This window comes from Nestor notabilis, unplaced genomic scaffold, assembly GCF_000696875.1.
Source record: "Nestor notabilis isolate BGI_N333 unplaced genomic scaffold, ASM69687v1 scaffold7382, whole genome shotgun sequence".
Classification (NCBI taxonomy): domain Eukaryota; kingdom Metazoa; phylum Chordata; class Aves; order Psittaciformes; family Psittacidae; genus Nestor; species Nestor notabilis.
Window position 1 is genome coordinate 2,466 of NW_009916909.1, and position 17,617 is coordinate 20,082.

General features: G+C 40.5%; 1 protein-coding gene across 1 annotated transcript in view; it reads right to left on the bottom strand.

Annotated features, from left to right (window-relative positions):
- Positions 1 to 5,003: 5,003 nt before the first annotated feature.
- The window catches only part of FGD5 (FYVE, RhoGEF and PH domain containing 5), a 77,949-nt gene continuing 65,335 nt past the window's right edge, over positions 5,004 to 17,617 (bottom strand). The window contains exons 14-21 of the mRNA XM_010024816.1: positions 16,949 to 17,028; positions 13,686 to 13,785; positions 12,032 to 12,169; positions 10,858 to 10,960; positions 9,053 to 9,183; positions 7,685 to 7,813; positions 5,828 to 5,976; positions 5,004 to 5,040 (exon numbers count right to left, since the gene is read on the bottom strand). Coding sequence (XP_010023118.1) covers positions 5,004 to 5,040; positions 5,828 to 5,976; positions 7,685 to 7,813; positions 9,053 to 9,183; positions 10,858 to 10,960; positions 12,032 to 12,169; positions 13,686 to 13,785; positions 16,949 to 17,028 — 867 coding nt within the window. The remainder of the gene's footprint in view (positions 5,041 to 5,827; positions 5,977 to 7,684; positions 7,814 to 9,052; positions 9,184 to 10,857; positions 10,961 to 12,031; positions 12,170 to 13,685; positions 13,786 to 16,948; positions 17,029 to 17,617) is intronic.

Below are 17,617 nucleotides of genomic sequence, written 5' to 3' on the forward strand. Positions count from 1 at the left end.
AAAAGTACTGGTATGTCGTAACTTCCGAGTGTGTGATTTAGTTTGTTTCTTGTGATTAAAAATAGTGAGCAAATTCAGAGTTCTGTTGTGTAGTGTTGTACTCATCTCCCTAACTGCTTGAAATTTTGGAAATGTTAAATTTGCAGCTCACAGGTAATTAATTGTAGTAGCGACAGGCTCTTATTTCTATTATTGTTGTTATTTTTGGGATGTCTCTAGAAGCAGGTAACATGAACACACTACCTGTACCCTAGTGAGACAAGTGTCTTGTCTGTGGGCTTATTTAAAGTTAGTTAATAGGTAAAAAATATCGGAACTCCAAAATTCTATGTAATATGCCAAATTAAGTGTAACAAATGGCTGTGGATTCTTTAGCATCTCTTCCAGTTGCTGTCCTTTCATTCCCTTTTAATAAATTCCTCGTTCCACTTGCTGACAAGTCTGACTGAAAGGAAGAATGGAAAATGCTAGAACCAGAGATGAGTTGCTACTTTCACCCTCTCTGCTTCCTGCTCAGCAAGTTGAGGAAAGGTCTGGGGGGCAGGAGTTGTCTCCATGTTCCTCCTTGTGTCTGCCACCCAAGAGAAGGCCTTGCAGCAGTTTTGCTCTGAGTTCTGGTGCAGAGCGCAGTCCTGTTTGCTGTGCAGCTCCACCGTGTGCGCGGAGGTTGGCAACAAGAAGCGCAGTGAAGACAACTGCTTCAGGATTCTGACAAGTTTTGCTGTAGCTCTTGCAATAACTTCAGTGAAATACAGAACGTGTAGGCCCTTAACTTGTTTAATAAGGAATATAGTATTAGATAACTCTGAAATTTGCCAAATATATACAACGAACTTCTGAAAGAGCATTAACAAAAAGTGCTTGCATAGCCCCTTTTTGGCTTTAGCTGTGACTGGAGAGAAATATACTCCATAGAAGATGCTGGAGGTTAAAAAGATCAGAGGGAACTGAGGCGCGCTAGAAGTGAAGGTTAATAACTTGACTGGCAGCAAAGAAAATAATGAAATCTGTCCACCACACTGTGGTGAGCTGACCTTGGATTGCAGCCAGAGGCTGACCCTTCCTTAACAGGACAGGGGAAGAAAATGGGATGAAAAAGCTTGCAGGTTGAGATAAAGACAGATCACTTGCCAGTTACTGTCATGGGCAAAACAGACTTGACTTTAGGAAAGTGAATTTAACTAATTACCAGTTAAAACGGATTTGGATGGGGAAAAAGCCAAAACCTAACCACCACTTTCCCCTGCTGTCCCTTTCTGCCAGGCTCTGTTTCACTCCTTCCCCCCAGCCTCTCCCCCTTGCCCCTCTGCTCCCACCCTCACGGCAGCGCACAGGTGATGGCGGTTCCAGTCAGGGCCTCCTCATGCGTTTCACCTGTTGCGGTGTGAGGTCCTCTCCACAGGCCACTGTTCCTCTCAGGAAATGTTTGCTGCTCCCAGCCATGGTTCAGAGAGGAGTTCAGTCACGGTCTTTTCCAAACTCTTCTGCTGGTCACAAGGACCCTTTGGCTGCTTCTGTGATAGCTGCCTCAGAAGAGAAAAATAAGCTGTGCAAAGGTGCCACATGAGGAAGAGACCCTGTGGAAGTTGCTCCTCGCCCAGGAGAACAGATTGAATTCATCACAGACCAGAGGTGAGACGGGAGATGTGCAGGCTGACGGGGATGGAAGGGTGTTTTAGATGTGGAAGGGGAGCGCCATTTTGATGCAGAGGTGGGCTGTGTAACCCCATGGCTCCGGCCAAAAATCCTTTGGTTGTGGTGTTGGCACTGTAAGTACGTAATGGACTAAGAGAGGGTCAAAAGTTAGGGCATGCAAAGAAGTACAAAATAAAAGCAGGATTTAATGTTATTCGTGTGTTTTAAATGTTTGGGATTGACAGTACAGTAGAGCTCTGTTGGATTGGGTTTTTTTGTTGTTTAAGTTGTCATTTCAGGTGCTTAAAATCTTCGTGTAATTTTCCTGAAACTTCTGAGGTAAAATTTAAAGAGCAAAGCTGGTATTTAGCATGGAAGAATTCAGCAGTTACAAGTGACTGAGAAGGTTTTAAAAGTATAAACTGTACAGCCTTGTGAATGCCACCTTCAATTTAAATCTTTCTTTCAAGAGTTGTTAGGTGATTTTTGAAGTATGAGTCTTTGTGCCTTGTGTTCTCCAACTCTGAGTGACTTGAACTTTGTTTGGAGAAATAATTTAGCTGTTGAAAAAACAGATTTTAAGTAGGCATGTACTGTAAGATAAATCTAAATCTAATGGCAGATAATGGCTAATAAATTTAATGCTTTTCAGTGACTGGCAAAGTAAGCAGAAAATCACAAATGAGATCAGCTTGCATCTTAGCTATTGACTGAGTAGCTAGTACATTGTGACTTACTACAGATCTGCTTTTTGTGCATTCGTGAAGGTGTGGAACTAAATCGTTGTTTTGAAAGAGTAATAATATCTACAGCTTACGAAGAAAGAGCTGTTTGTAAGTAAATGACATCTGGTAAACTGAGTATATCTCTAAGATGTTAAAATTTTCTAAAAAATGATTAATTCTGAAATGAAGGTAATTTCTGTCTCTGGTACTTGGCTTTGCTGAAATTAGATTAATGGACTGAAATTGTGAGGATATTTACATTTTTTTTCTCTTTCTTTGTGCTGCATTGGAACTATTTATATCTGTAACTGAAGTAGAGTTGACTGGTAGGTGAGCTTTACAGGAGGTAAATGCAGCCTGGACTGAAATATGCCATCGTAGTAGTTAGGTCTAAATCCTGTTTCTACCAGAAGGCCTCCACTACCATCTTATGATTTGATGCTCTTTCTTAGCTTGTCAGAGAATTGGTTAATAGGTAAGTGTCTGTTAACAGCAACAAGAGCTCCAAAGCTGGAATTAAAGAAGGTAAAAATAATGTAAAGGAAAAGCCTGTAGAACTGCATTTATGTTTTGCTCTTTTATTTTTACATGTTACTTGAAACAATGTTTAATAGCACTGTATCTTACTGTTTACAACAAAATAATTTCATGTATTAATTTCCTGCTTATAACTGAAAACTTCATACAACAGTCACTAAATGTCAGCACCTGAATCTTCATAATACTGTTGTTCTGTAGTGCAGTTTTCTTTTGTTTGGGACTGTGGTTAGAGATTTCACTCTGTAGTCAACATTCTCTGGTTTTCTTTTTCAATTTTTTTTTTTTTTTTTTTTTTTGCCAGTGCAAAATATTTTTAAAGGAAGATAAACATTTACAGGGTATTGGTAGCAAGGCCATGATAACATGAAACAAAGAGCGTTCATTGATGAACACTGGTGTTCATCTATTAACTAAATACAAAAGTTTTACTTTTCTCATACTTGGTTTCTGTTTACTTTATGAAACTAACAGATTCAGATGTAACAACCCCAAAACAATTATATTTTTATTTAATGGTAGGTGTGCATTTGGATTTTTTAAGCTTTTTTTTTGAGGTGATAAATTGAACTACCTTTATCATTTCAATACATATTATAGACCTTTAAAAATTGAGACAATTCTAAACAGTTTGTTAGGGTCAAAAATTCAGATATCCATTAAGCTTCTTGAAAAAAGGAAAAAAATAAAGTAATAAAAATCCACCCCCAGTATATTTTAATGTAAGTAAATTCTTGAACATGGTATTTTTATACAAAGATATATTTTAATCATAAATGCAATTCTATTCCTCAGTCAAATATGACAAATACAGAACATAAAACCATTTTATTGCAATGGTTAGAACACAACTTCTCAACCTTCTTTATAAAAAAAAAAAAAAACTAACAACAATGAAACGCAACCCCCCAACCCCCAAAATAAAATTAAAAAGCAAAAAACAAACCCAAAACAAACAAAAGTTCAACCCCCCCCAGACTCCAGAGATCTATATCCTCAGCTGGTATAAAGCAGCACAGCATCTTTGAAGCCAGAGACACTTAGCTGCTGAGAATCCAGCCCTGGAGATGTAGTGCACAACAGCAGTCTGATGGAAGATGCATTTAGCCACAGGAGTTCTAAACACTCCAGCAGAGCAGGTTCAGACAAGTGCATTTCAGCCCACAAGCATATTGCAAATGGTGTGCTGGTTATATGGATTAAACTTCTGATGACATTTTTCATAACAAGAACAGCAGAAACAAAAGGAGCTTTGAAAACAAAGATACATTACTTAAATAGATGATAAAACTACTAGGTAGACTAGTGTTAAATAAAAACTGTCTGTAGGTTCATAATAAATTAAAAATAACCTTTGGGTTTGAGTCTGATGCAATATCTAGGAAGAAGTGATATAATTCTATGTATGGATTTGTAGAGCTACTAGAGTGCATTTCAAAGTACTGCAGTGGTGTGAAATTAAACCCTTCGACAGAAAGTATCAGTGATCTTTGTAAAATCGTAAATTGATGGTAAGTGATTATCCTGGGTTGTTGCCAGTGAAGTGTTGATAGACCAGGTCAATTGAATGTGGTGGTCATTTTCTGTGGAAGCAGTTTAGCATACACTGGGCATAATTGCACACTGGCAGTTGTTACTGGATGAACTCCTTCGAAATATGAGAAACTGAAGTTGTAGTTCAGTAAAAATAAAGTGCTTTAAATGAGCATTTGTTGTTTACTACATTGTCTCTTATTTCATGATAGACATCAAAATCAACCCAATGAAATATGACAGTGCTCTAGAGTGAGTAAAACTAAGCCTGTTACTTACTGTAGTCAGTATTTCCATGTATTTTCTTGTCTTGATGTTAGACTTAGTTTCCTATGGGATTGGAGAAGAAGCTTATAGTACAGGTTGAACTTGCACAGACATAAAGATCTCCATAAACATTATCTATGTGGATGTAAGAAGGAGGAAGCAAAAGGAGCAATGTGGAAACAGTTCATATCCAGTGTACATAGCCAGTTTGCCTGAAATACACTGTTCAGTTTTGTAAGACAGAGAGGTTTGCTGGAAATGTATAGAAATCTGAGAATTTATTCCAAGTTCATTTGGTGATAGCTGCTATAATATGGATGCTTCTTCCATGGCTTCAATCCACCTAAAAAGGGCAGGAAAGAAAAAGTGGCACATATAAAATTATATGCATTACAGAGAAAACACATATTTTAAGAAAAATAAGTACTTTAAGAACGTAAAGCCTGAAGAGAACTGTATCTCCTGTCCCAGCTCTAATGAGGATCTATAGTTTTTTGATTAAAGCAGGGAACTGGGTACTGGGACTCTTGTCCCAGTAATTTATTATGAAATAGATTTTACAGTCCGGTAATTTATTGTAAAATCACGAAGATAGTACAAGTGCTGTCTTAGAATAGGAAAGATGAAACCACAGAAGTATGTTTAAAAACAAAAACCCCTCTCATAAACACTCATTTCCTTCCCCGTGTGTCCCTGTGCTAGTATTTTTATTACTGTTACAATATTTTATTAATGTCATAATAACTTTTATTATGTGGAAGCAGTAACATTAGAATGGGAAATCTAAGCCATTATGTGTTGATGAGGAAACTAAGAGGTGGATAAATAGAACACATAGGGAAGTTTATGTAAGTAACCATATTTGGCAGACTTCTAGGCATGACTCTTGAGACTAAGCCTCCTCTTTACCTATATCAAGGACCAAATTCTCCTTCCTGAAGGAAGTGAAAAACGCCAAGTAGGTTTTTAATGTCACTCAGGCCAGTCACATGTGATGGGCTTAATCAGCGCTCTGAAAGCTGTTTGTTTCCTCTGTTATGAAAGCATTCTGAAGTGAAGGAGAGGGAAGAGCCCTACATAGTAAGCTTCTGAACCTGTGCACTGGCTAGTGTGGAAGTCTACCCCCGTACCTCTGTGCTGAATTGTTATCCTCTGCTCGGAAGCTGTAAAAGAGAGTGTGCTTGTGGTAGAGATGGAAAACTGTATCCATGCTTCCTTCCTCCTTTTCTGGGGTGATGGTGAAACCCAACAAAGGCAAACTTTCTGTGGCAACTTTGTCCTGAAAGCAAACAGGAAGTGAACCAAAATTCAGAGGAGGCTTGTAATAGTTTGAAGGCTCTTTCTGAAAACCAAATAAGGATACAGCCCCTCTCTGGCAGGGCTGCAAACCCAGTAGTGGAATTTTCTGCTGGACTTGCGGCTCTTACCTAACCAGGAGCAGTGTGTCTGTACTGCACATGTTTATCTAGTCTTGGTCCTGAACTCATATGCCACCTCTGAAAGTTCAGTTCTTTGTGATCATTCACACGACCATGAAGGCCAAATTAGCCATTACTTTAATTACTTTGACATAATGGTCCAGGAGGCGAACTAGAGGTTACTGAGAGTATGGGACAGTACAGCACCAGTTCTGACAGTTTGAAACCCGCATGCAGTTAGGTTCCTTTCAACCATTTTTACTGTAAGTAATAGTCTTTTTGGTACCTTGTCATTTCCTTTCATAGCACTGTCAACTCTTTTGGAGATCTGCACTGTCTCAGCACACTTGCTTTCCAAAATGCTGCTTTGAAATTTCTGGTAATGCAATGAACTTACTCCCAAGAAACATCCATTAATTTTGCTTGCCAGACACTGCTTTGTACAGGATAAAGAAAACAATAATACGTAATTGAACTGCAGTCTAGCTGTTACTGACAGCTGCAGGTTTGGTCACTGTGTTTGGGTAATGTCTTCTTTATGTGTATGTTGCCTTTGCCTTTGCTTTTAGAAGCTAAATTGCAAACTGGGAATATAAAGTGTAACGAGCCATCTATTGCTTTTTGCCTATTGTTGAACCAGAAATTATCACTCTTAAGGTTAGCAGAGGTAAAAGAAATGAATCGGATACAGGATTTGTGCTAATGGCCTGAATTGCTGGCCGCATCATTAACTCTTTAGTGCCTCAGTCTCCTCATCTCTTTAAAGGGGATAATGTTGCTTCATGCAACTGTCACAGTGGTGATGGAAGTTTAGGTAAATAATGTTTGCAAAGTGTTTTGAAGGCTTAAAGTACCAAATATTGCTACTGTAACAGTTCTTGCATTCTGTGTCCTTTGTTGAGCACAATGATTTTTTTTATGTTTCTGTTTATGAAATCTATCAGTTATCATCAGACTCTATATCATACTTGCTTGAAGTTTATTTGTTTAGCAGCTATTCACAAAGAAGAAGAAATTAAAGTAAGAAAAGGGACTGGGAAGAGACAAAATACATAAAAATGACCTTGTTGATATCCAGCCTCATTAGCTGTGAGGAGGAGCTTACAGGTCAATGCACAAGGCATTATTCTCACCTCTGCAGACTGCTTCTGTCTTTCCCTGCTGGTACTATTAGGACAAATGTGTTCCATTTTCAGTTGCAGAACTACAAGATTCTCCTCCCCACCAGAAATGGATCATAGCACCATCTATTTTCAAAATATGTGGGAGTTACCAAGTAACCAGAGAATGCCGAAGGACCTTGAAGTCTTTAGGTGTAAATATGTAGACTAAGGTTCACAGTTTATAGTAGCATAAGTAGCAAGAAGTCAAATCATGAAGAGCAGTTTGTGAGGAAGGCTGCCGAGGTCCAGCTAGAGCTGAGGACGGCTCCCTGCGGACTCAGTCCGTTAGCTCAGAAGGCACGTAGTTGTGGCAACTGCCATTTATACCTTTCACATTTATTTGTGCTGCCTGTAGGGAGTAAAGAAGAGAACACAGGAAACTATTTCAAGTCAGATTGCACAGTACCTCATTTGCTATGTAGGTGTAGAGGACTTTGCCTTTGATAACAAACCAGCGTTTCTTCCAGTGTCTTTTGCCTCTCTTAGATCTGCTGAGGTAACCGCTGATGGTAGCTCCCTCTCCTGAGGCTGCCACCTGGAGCAGCATAGGAGAAATCAGGATTTATAACAGCAAAAGCTTTTCCCCTCCCAATTATGAGTGTTTGCCTCACACCAGATAGCCAGGTCTATGTCTGTTAAACCATAAGTAGACCATTAGAAATACTGAGACAGAAATGATGCAAGCATGGTATTACAGATCTTTTTAACTGAAGATTTCTGGTTAAACTTACTCCTTGGTAACTGATGGAAAATATGCAGTCAAGTTTCTATTGAGGTCAGCAAGTTTACAGCTGTGTTTCGAGGAGCCAAACTTGTCCCCTTTCTTAGTTCTGGTTGTTTTGTTGGTTTTTGGTTGTTTTGTTTTGTTTTTGTTGTTGTTGTAGTGAAAGTGCCTGCTTCCAAAAGGGGGTTACAGTCTTGTAGCTGAACACTTTCTAAGATGTGAGCTTATCTAGGACATTGCAATGGGTTTATATCAGTTTACGTTAATCGCTTGACTATGACTTGGTTTCATTTGTGAAATAATATTTCTGAGAAGAGTTACCCCTCTCTCAGAAGTGAGATCTAAGCACTTAATGTTCTTAAAGATCCTGATTTTGAGTAGATGGGACCATACACACACACAGAGTGCAGTGTACGTTGTTAGTTAAAGTAGTAAACTGCAATAGCATTGGATTTAGAAACAATGGGCAGAGACTAAAAACCAGCTGTTGTAGCACTGACAGAAGAGAAGACTGGAGCAGAGCAGGAGAAATCAGGAAACGTGTTTAGCAGCAGAACAGAAATGTTCCAGGACCTGGGTAAAGCAAGCTGGAAAAAGTTACGGGGTGATGCCATTGTGAGCCAGTTCCTACTGCTAAACACATGCTGCCTCCTTGGAAATAGGCAATTCTTTAAAGCCCTTTCTTTCAGTATTCCATTAGTGTGTCTGTATTACATGCTTGTATCCCTGGCTCAGTTTCACCTGAGCACAAACAAACCTCAAGAAATTCCAGTGCCTGGGCTGTATAATGACTTCAGCAAGATATTTGCACCCTCTTCTGTTTAATACAACAAATACCTGCTGATAGCTACCTAGACTACATCAATGTGATTGGCACCTTGTTCCTGAATAGCTGGGGAAACACTACTGTGAAAAACAGAAAAAAAGTAATTGCAGACTAGGGTATGGGCTGAGACCACTGCACACAGAATAAATTATGGACAAAGCTGCTGAACTGCGAGCACAGAGTTTTCTACAGTTCTTTGCCTTTGTCAGGCTGCCTGGTCCTACCTCCATAAGAGCCGAAGGGATTTTCTTCTGTTTCTTAAAAGATGAATAATGAATATTGTGGAAGACAGAGGAGAAGGCACTGCTTGAACACTTGGATGAAGTTGGAGGGAAGCTCACACTTAGTGGCCGCTCTGCAAGGTTAAGAAAATTCAGAAAGGGAAGGGGGAAATGGATGAATTGGTACATATCAGATTAGGGCTAAGAGGCACAAGCTAATGCAAATGACTAAGGAAAATGCAATGTTTACTCCATAGCTAGTTTTTATCTTAGCTTTTCTTTCAAATCATCCCTTTAAGTCTGATTATCTGGGCAGATTTTTTACCACCCTAGGTTAATGGTAATAATCTGCAGCTACTTGAGAGAAGCCTGCAAGAAAGCTGACAAAGCATAAAACACAGCTTTTTTTTTTTTTTTCCTTCTAATTTAAAATCTGCTTTAAGCAAATGGCTTTTCCATCTATCTCTGTTCTGCAAGACTTTTGCAGCATAGATTCACTAGTGGGACGTTCTTTCTATATGAGCTATTGCCTCTGAGTTCTGCATGGGAGAGAGCTATTCCGTCAATCTCCATTAACCCCACTTCTCCGAGTTCCTATCTTCATGATCTCACTTCTGGCAACGCACGCTATTTGGAAGCTCTTAGTAAAGCATAGCGTTGTTTTAGCACAAATCTGACTTGTCACTTCTTGGACACACAGTGGCTCGGGGATGCTTTTTTGGCTGTTGTGACAATATCTGTTCATATGTTTGCTTGGCTAGTGGTGAATTTCTTAAATCATGATAAACAAGTTCATCTGTCTCCTCCACCTTTTTATCCTTGCCAATATAATGTGCCTACTTTTAGAGACTGTCTACATGAATAGCTGTGCAAGAATGTTATTTCCTGTTTGTTCTCTGTTCATATATATGTAACCCGTACTCCCCCTTTATCTTTGATTTGGATGTGTATTTAAATTGGAGAAGGGACTTACATACTAGGACAATAATACAGAGTTCCAGTTAGGCAGTAACTCTTCTGCTTTGAATTCATGCCGAAACCACGACACATCTCCAGACAGAGTACCTCCCCATGTGGAAAGCTCTTAGTTACTGTGCACTTTACCTCAGCACTTCTTTTTATAAAAGCTACAACATGGATGAGGACTGCAAGCAACTGTAAAGTCATTGTTTTATTTAAATGGATAATTCATTAGAAATTATGGAGAAAAGCTATCACCTATAATTACATCACAGAATAGAACAGTTCAGTTGAAAGGAACCACAGGGCTGCCCAAAAGTTAAAGTGTGTTATTAAGGGCATTGTCCAAATGCTTCATAAACATTGACAGGCATGGTGCATTGACCACCTCTCTAGAAAGCTTGTGCCAGTGTTTGACCACCCTCTGGGTAAAGAAATGTTTCCACATGTCAAGTCAGGATCTCTCCTGACAAAGCTTTAAATCATTTGTGTGTGTTCTGTCACTGGATACCAGGGAGGAGAGATCAGCACCTCTGTCTCTACTTCTCCTCAGGAAGCTATGCAGAGCAATGAGGTCACCCTTCAGCCTCCTGTTCTCCAAACTAGACAAACTCTGTGTCCTCAGCAGCTCCTAATAGTACATGGTTTTTATTGTTATTCTGGTTCATCAGAGGCCCTCGGAGAACCTGCCTTGCTAAAACAGTTTTAGCTGTCATACAGCCTGGCACTCCTGGGACCTCAATACACATGCTTTGTGCTTGAACAGAACATGTTAGGCAGATCCAGAAGCCTCTCCATTATACAGGCAGGAAATTGTGTCAGTTTTGCCAAGAATGAAGGAGTCTTACCTCTTTTCTTAAGTTCCACATAGCAGCTATCACAGACTTTGGCTGCTTGATCTTTGAGGTACTTCATAGGGTACTTGTTTCTTGAACAATTTCGACATACAATCTGTTCCAGCAAGGAGAGATGCACATAAATATAATTTAAATGGATATATATGCAGATAGAAAACAAATCCACTTATCTGGTTGGGAGATGAAGTTCTATAGGGGATCAAATACGACTCTCTCCTAAAAATGTGGCAATCAGGGTAAGTCTATTGACTGAAATGTGATTGCTGAAGATGTATGCTGTTATAAACCAAGCAGAATTGATCACTGTATTTGGTTGCACATCACTGCTGTACACATCTTCCCAGGAATTTACACCTTTCTTACTAGTGAATCATGGAAAGACCATTTTAATATTACTTTTGTTTTCATAGGTTTGTTAATAACATTGGTGGTTTTAAGCAAGCTTGCACGTTCCTGCTATCCCTGGGAAGGTACAAGCTGATTTTTCTCTGTGGAATTAGAAAAAGATTAAGTAAATACCTTTTTGTACTAGCAAAAATCACTGGCTGTTTGATAAAATAAAAATAAAATATACCCGAGTCAAAAACACAGCCATGGCTTAAAACAGGACTGCAGGTTTATGCGTAGGAACAAATCTCTAAGAGTCAGAGATAAAGGGACAAAACCAAGAAAGCTTATTGATCCTCTTGGCTTTAGGGCAAAAGGCAGCAGCTCTTTAAAGGAGCACAGAGGAAACTTTCCCTTTGGTCACTGATCAAACCATGCTCTGCTGCTGAGTTTTTTCACTCTTCTTGGAAGAGAATTTTACCAGCTGTTATTAGGGACAGGACATGGACTAGTTGTGCTACTACTCTGGTCCAGAACGTAGCCTGTATTTTTAGTCTGTTGCTTCACTGTCTCTAGAGCTAGCTATGTATCAGATAAAATCGCTGGACTCGGCAGCCTTCAACTACTGGCCTTTGGGGGTTAATTTGACCCTCAAGGGAAGGTTACTTTTGTTCCTACCAAAGTCATTGGAAACCTAATTTACCAAAACACTAGCAAGTTCTGTGAGAAGGCAAATTCTGGTCTTGATGCTGCTACAAGTTTGCAGCAGTTACAGAGTGGCAGCCAGTGGACCGGAGGTGTGCATAAAGCCTCCTTGAGAAGCTCGTACAGCTCTTACCTTCCCACATGCATGGCAATGATGTCGTCTCAAAGTGAGGGTAAAGTCACAGCCACAGTTCATGCACATCATGACATGGGATACAGGTACCAGAGTGGGAGGCCTCTCACCCAAGGGTATTCCAAGCCTTTCCCTTAGCTTAAAATCAAAGAAGAACAAGTGAAGCATCTGCACTTACAACGTCCACACAGTCAGCCCTGCTCTGTCACGTACAATTCTCTCATTTTTGTCTACCTTTACCTGCTAAGATCCCTAAATTTTCTAATTCCTAATGCATCTTGTAAGCGAGAAAGAGCTGCTTCAGCACTGAAAGACTGTGGCCAGTCAGTACATGGTGTTGTATAGCCAGAGTCACAACAGGTAAAAATCCACATAGATATATTATTGCCCAGGCACTGACACTCTTCCACATCAGGCAAGGATCTGATTCATTGTTTATACAAATTGCAGGTAAGAACGTGAGTTAAAGCCACCTTCTTATTAGCAGCTTTTGAAGAAATATCCATAAAAAGCATTATAGGTTTCAGTCAAAAAAGGCCTCTGAAGGCCATCTAGTCCAAGCCCCTGTTCAGGCAGGGCCACCTAGAGCCAGTTGGCCGGGACCATATCTAGCAACTTTTGAATATTTCCAAGGATGGAGACTCCACAATCTCCCTGGGCAACCTGTGCCAATCCTCAGTCACCTTTGGAGTGAAAAAGTGTTTCCTGATGTTTGAGGGAACCTCCTGTGTTTCACTTTGTGCCCATTGCCTCTAGCCCTGTCACTGGGCACCACTGAGAAAAGCCTGAATCCATCTTTTTTGTAGCCTCCCTTCAGGTATTTATACACATTGATGTGATCCCCCTGAGCTTTCCCTTCTCTAGGCTGAACAGTCCCAGCTCTGTCAACCTTTCCTCAAGATGGCTAATGAAGAGATGCTTCATTCCCTTAATCATCTTTCTGGCTCTTAGTTGGACTCTTTCCAAGGTTTCCATGTCTCTCTTGTACTGAGAAGCCCACCACTGGATGCAGCACTCCAGCTGTGGTCTCATCAGCACTCTTTTTTCCTCAGTTTTATTTAGTAAAACTGGGGTTCTACATAACCTAAAATAGCATTTTAGTAAAACTGAGGTTCTACATAACCTAAAATAGCATTTTAGTAAAACTGGGACTCTACATAACCTAAAATAGCATTTTCACTATTTGTCAGATGCATTCTTAGTATACTGAACTGGGAGTAGTACGACTGAAATTGATGACATATCAATCATATATATGAATTGTGCTGGTGCAATTAGACTGTTGCTGGTGCGTTTTGCGCTGGCGGTGGCTACTGTGTGTATGATGTTAGTGGAACTAATGGGTAGGTTTGTTTTCTTAAAATTTACGAAGTTTATAGCTATTTTTAGTTCATCCAAAATAGTTACCCTTTAGGACAAAATAATCTTCCTCCAGAATTCCTATTTAAGCAAAGACCACAGAGTATAGAGTGTGATTAACATTTCACTGGTGACCCATGAGCATTGTTTAAGTTTGGCATACTGGTTTAAATGAAATTATTAAGAACATCTTGCCACTAAGAACTCTGCATTTTATAACCCTTCTCCTTTTCCCTCTCTTTCTCTCTCATCCCTCTTCCCCTTTCCAGCATTGAAAGACTTGGCCTCCTTTTACCTCCACGCTGCTGTGAAAAGTGGAAGTGTTGTGAGCTTTGTAGTCATCTGGGATGTGTCTGCTGATGCAGCTGTACCAGTCATCCCTTTCCGAGCAAGAGCTGTGGAATGAAATACAGCAGACCAGTCAGTGCCATGCACAGCAGGGAGTGAAACAGGGAGTTTCTCGATCAGAGGAGAAAAGTTTCATTTTATGAATGTTTGTTTTTTCCCCACTACTGCATTTAACTGGCCATTTTCTGACCAGGAATAAAATTGACTGTGGGATATATTCAGTGGAATGATTAGTGCAGACCCATGGTTAGGACTGTCACTGAGAAGGAACTAAATGCACAGGTTTTTTTCCCGAGTAGTCTCTGACTTTACTATAAGCTGCTCAACCCTGGATCACATAGGGTGATATGAAATGTCCTTTTTTTGCCATGTCTGCTCTAGCTTTTAGGCACTCTAGTGCATGTACTGTTGGCATGGGTTGCTCAAAGTAAGCATGTTTATGGTCATCTCTACAGTAGGACGCTCTGCATGTTGGGAAATGCAGGAATCTGTCACCCATGGTGGAGATGTGGATGCTTTCATTTTCCTCTAGCTCCATCAGAGACAATCTCCAGTCTCCTATCAAGAGGCCAGGACAACAATTTGGGAAGGAAGTTCTGCATGGAGGCCAGTAGTTCTCCAGACTGGCCCCTAGATGCCCCCTTTGCACAAGGCAAAACAAGTGAGCACGTTGTACTTCTCTACCAGTCCAGCTGTCCCAAAAAACCAGCAGGGCTCTTACGGTGCTTGTTACTTCCCAGATGCTTTTGTTCTGTTACAGCCATAAGATGTCCTGCCTGCATTAGCTGGTTTTCTTGCTGTGACTTCAAACTGCGTGCTTTCTGTCCTTCTGACACTGTGCATAGCTCTAGCTGTTCCCAGCATCAGTCCCAGAGGGAATGCAGCTCAGCATGATCTCCCCACCTAAGCCATGCCAGCTGCTCACGTTAAAGCTACCTACTAGACTTTGTTATAAAAATGATCAGTGGCATAATTGCCAGCTGCCGTTCAGCTGTGATTTCCTCACACTGTCCTCATGAAGGCACCAAACCAGACATCTGAGAACAATTTGTCTGTTGTGGTCTTAAAAAAAAAAATGGGGGTGGGGAGGTGTGACATAAAAAGAGAGGAAATGCCAGATTTTATCAAGGATCTCTGAGTCAGCATCCCTCTGCACTGTGAGCATAAGCCCTTGTCTGAAAAACACCAGTCGTTGTAAATGTCAAGAAGCCTGTGGCAGAAACTCTGAGCCAGTGTAACTACTGCATATAGGCTAACCTCTGAAAGCCAGGGGCCTAGGTTACAGGAGATCATCTCTGGCAAGAGTCATACTACTAGTCAGTCCACTTTACTACCAAAAGTCCTGTCAAATTAGCCTTTCTAAGAAATCTGAAGATTTCTTAGATCTGAAGATTTCTTAGTCTCTACCTTTCAGGCAAATTATGTTTGCAGCCTGGAAAACACTAAAAGAAGTTTTGGCTTTAACCTTTCTCTTGCTGATTCCTTTTTGGAAATTCTCTTCACTTGAGAATGAAGATATGATTAAAAAAAACCCAAAGGAAATCATGGCCAATGTAGTGCTGTAAATTAAAACCTCTTTGGGAAAGGCCGGTAAGAGGGACAATCTGGTATTAAAAGTCTGATATCTAACTGGCCCCTTTAGCCTCTTCTCCACTCCCTTAAACATCTCTAGGCAGTAATCATAGGTTATTAGCGTCTAAATGTGGGAATAACATCTGTCTGCTGGTGAGTAAGATAAATGATCTCAATTGGCACCAGCCTGTTCTTAATCACCTGTTTCACTGCTTGCATGAAGGCTCAGAGGGATTTTTACTTAACCTCTGATGCTCAGAGAAGCTCAGACCTTGATTCACCATTGCCACATTGGATCCTTCTGTGATTTTTGGGCTGCATCTTTCGTGCTGAGCTATCATATCTGTGTTGGCTCATGTATTCCTTCCTTAAGCAAATAGAGGGTCAAATTGTCACTGCAGCCTCATGGACTGCAGGGGACATCCATGGAGCACAGAAACTGGACTGGGATGGGATTTTGTTGTCATGCTGTCACTGTCATTCTGCTCCTTCTGGCGAGTGTAGCAGTACAGAAGGATTGTACATATCCTGCTTTTGTAACTGGCAGGAGGTAATTCAGAAGTACTGTGTATATTCTGAGGGGTCTGATAAGTGTGCAGCTCTAAGAAAATCTCAGACATCTTCTCATTTGCTGGTTGTAAAAGGAAATGGATTCAAAGGCTTTGACAGGTATCTGAGCACTGCCCACAGGTGGCAAGTGCTCTGGGAAGCTTGAGAGCTCCAAATTCTGATTCTGAGTAATGAAGTGCCTCCCCATCTTTCTATTGCACTGTGTAATTTAGGGAAGTCTGCTGTGATTCCAGCCATGCTTTAATTGGAGGCTGATGGTGGAGAAGTCAGTACTTAAAAACAGTGAAGACCTAATTTTAGTATCACTGCTAGTCTTTTGTAGTGAGCTACACCTGAAAGTCAAGCCAGCCACCTTTCTGCTATATCTCGAAGTAAATTTGCATGATAATTTTGGGCTAGAAGCATGAAAAAATACAGTACACTGCTATATTCCAATCAGAAGCCGACCTACGATTTCTTTCTGGCATTAGCTTGTGATCCCAGGCCAGGGATCCTGACTCCCAGTTGCAATCAGTATGAGTACTACACAAACTCACTAGTGAAATTCCTTTTGAGGAACCCATGAGGTTGCCAGTAAGGTTAAGTTTGGCTTTGTCATTGAAGCACAATTAAATGCTTTTATATCTGTTGCATGTTATTACCTAATAACTGTTTTCTCCAGCAGTTCTGCAACCCTAGTGATATGAAGTAACAAGTGAACTTTATAAAAAGGAGATATAACATACTCTCAATGTCACAGGGAAAAAGTGTGAAAGAGAATGGAAAGCACTCGGGCTTCTTAGTAACAGACTTTCTTCTCTTTCCTTTAAGATGTTCTGAAGACCTAACTGCTAGTCTTTACTCAGTAGGTGAGTTGAATTAGTTACAGTTTATGAGCTTCTTCACGTTTATAACAAATATCTTCATGGCGTAATCAAGCATTCAGCCATTGTCTGTCACAACAGCACAGACTGAAATTGAGTTAAAAAAGAATGAGGCACTAGTTAAGTCTTAGGTATTGGTTAGACTAATGTAGAGAGACAGCTCTGGAATGTAACGTGCTCTGCCATGGCTGTTTGTGGGCGGTACCTTGCGGACAGGGTCAGGCAGTATTCATCACATTCAATCTTCAGGACATTTTGGGCTTTTTCTGTCATTGGGCGGCTGACCTAGAAACAAATGCCATGAACATGAGTATGTGCATGAGTTAAACTGTCTATAACCAGTACACGAGAGAAGTCTCAATGCATGTGGATCTATGATGTCCCAGCCACCTGTTTAAAATTTCAATGCAAGGAGATGGGCAGGCAGGGTTTTCTTTCTTTTGCATTGCTGGTGTAATGAGGAATGCTCTCTACTTCTGTATGGTGGTGGTGCTAAAGAGAAAAAAAATCATTTAATCCAGCTAGAAAGGTAAGGATAAAGTACCAAACAGGGTTCAATTTTAATGCGTCAAGCTTAGGAGAGGTTTAGTCTGACTGACAAGCGTCAGAGCATTTTGGGCAGAAGTTTTGGCTGTTCTTGGAATGAACGGAAGTAACTTTGTTCCTGACATGCAGGCGTTATACCATGAAGCACTGCAGTGAATGCCAGTCTGCGACAGGGCTCTGCAAGAGCAAAACGAACACTTAAAAGCTACAGCTCAGCTAAAACCTTTTCCCTGCCATGTAGCGTAGTTGCCTACTAATAGCAACAGCCACTTACGAGAAACACAGCTTCATGGTACTAATGATACTAGCCAATGGATGGTTAGGGGAA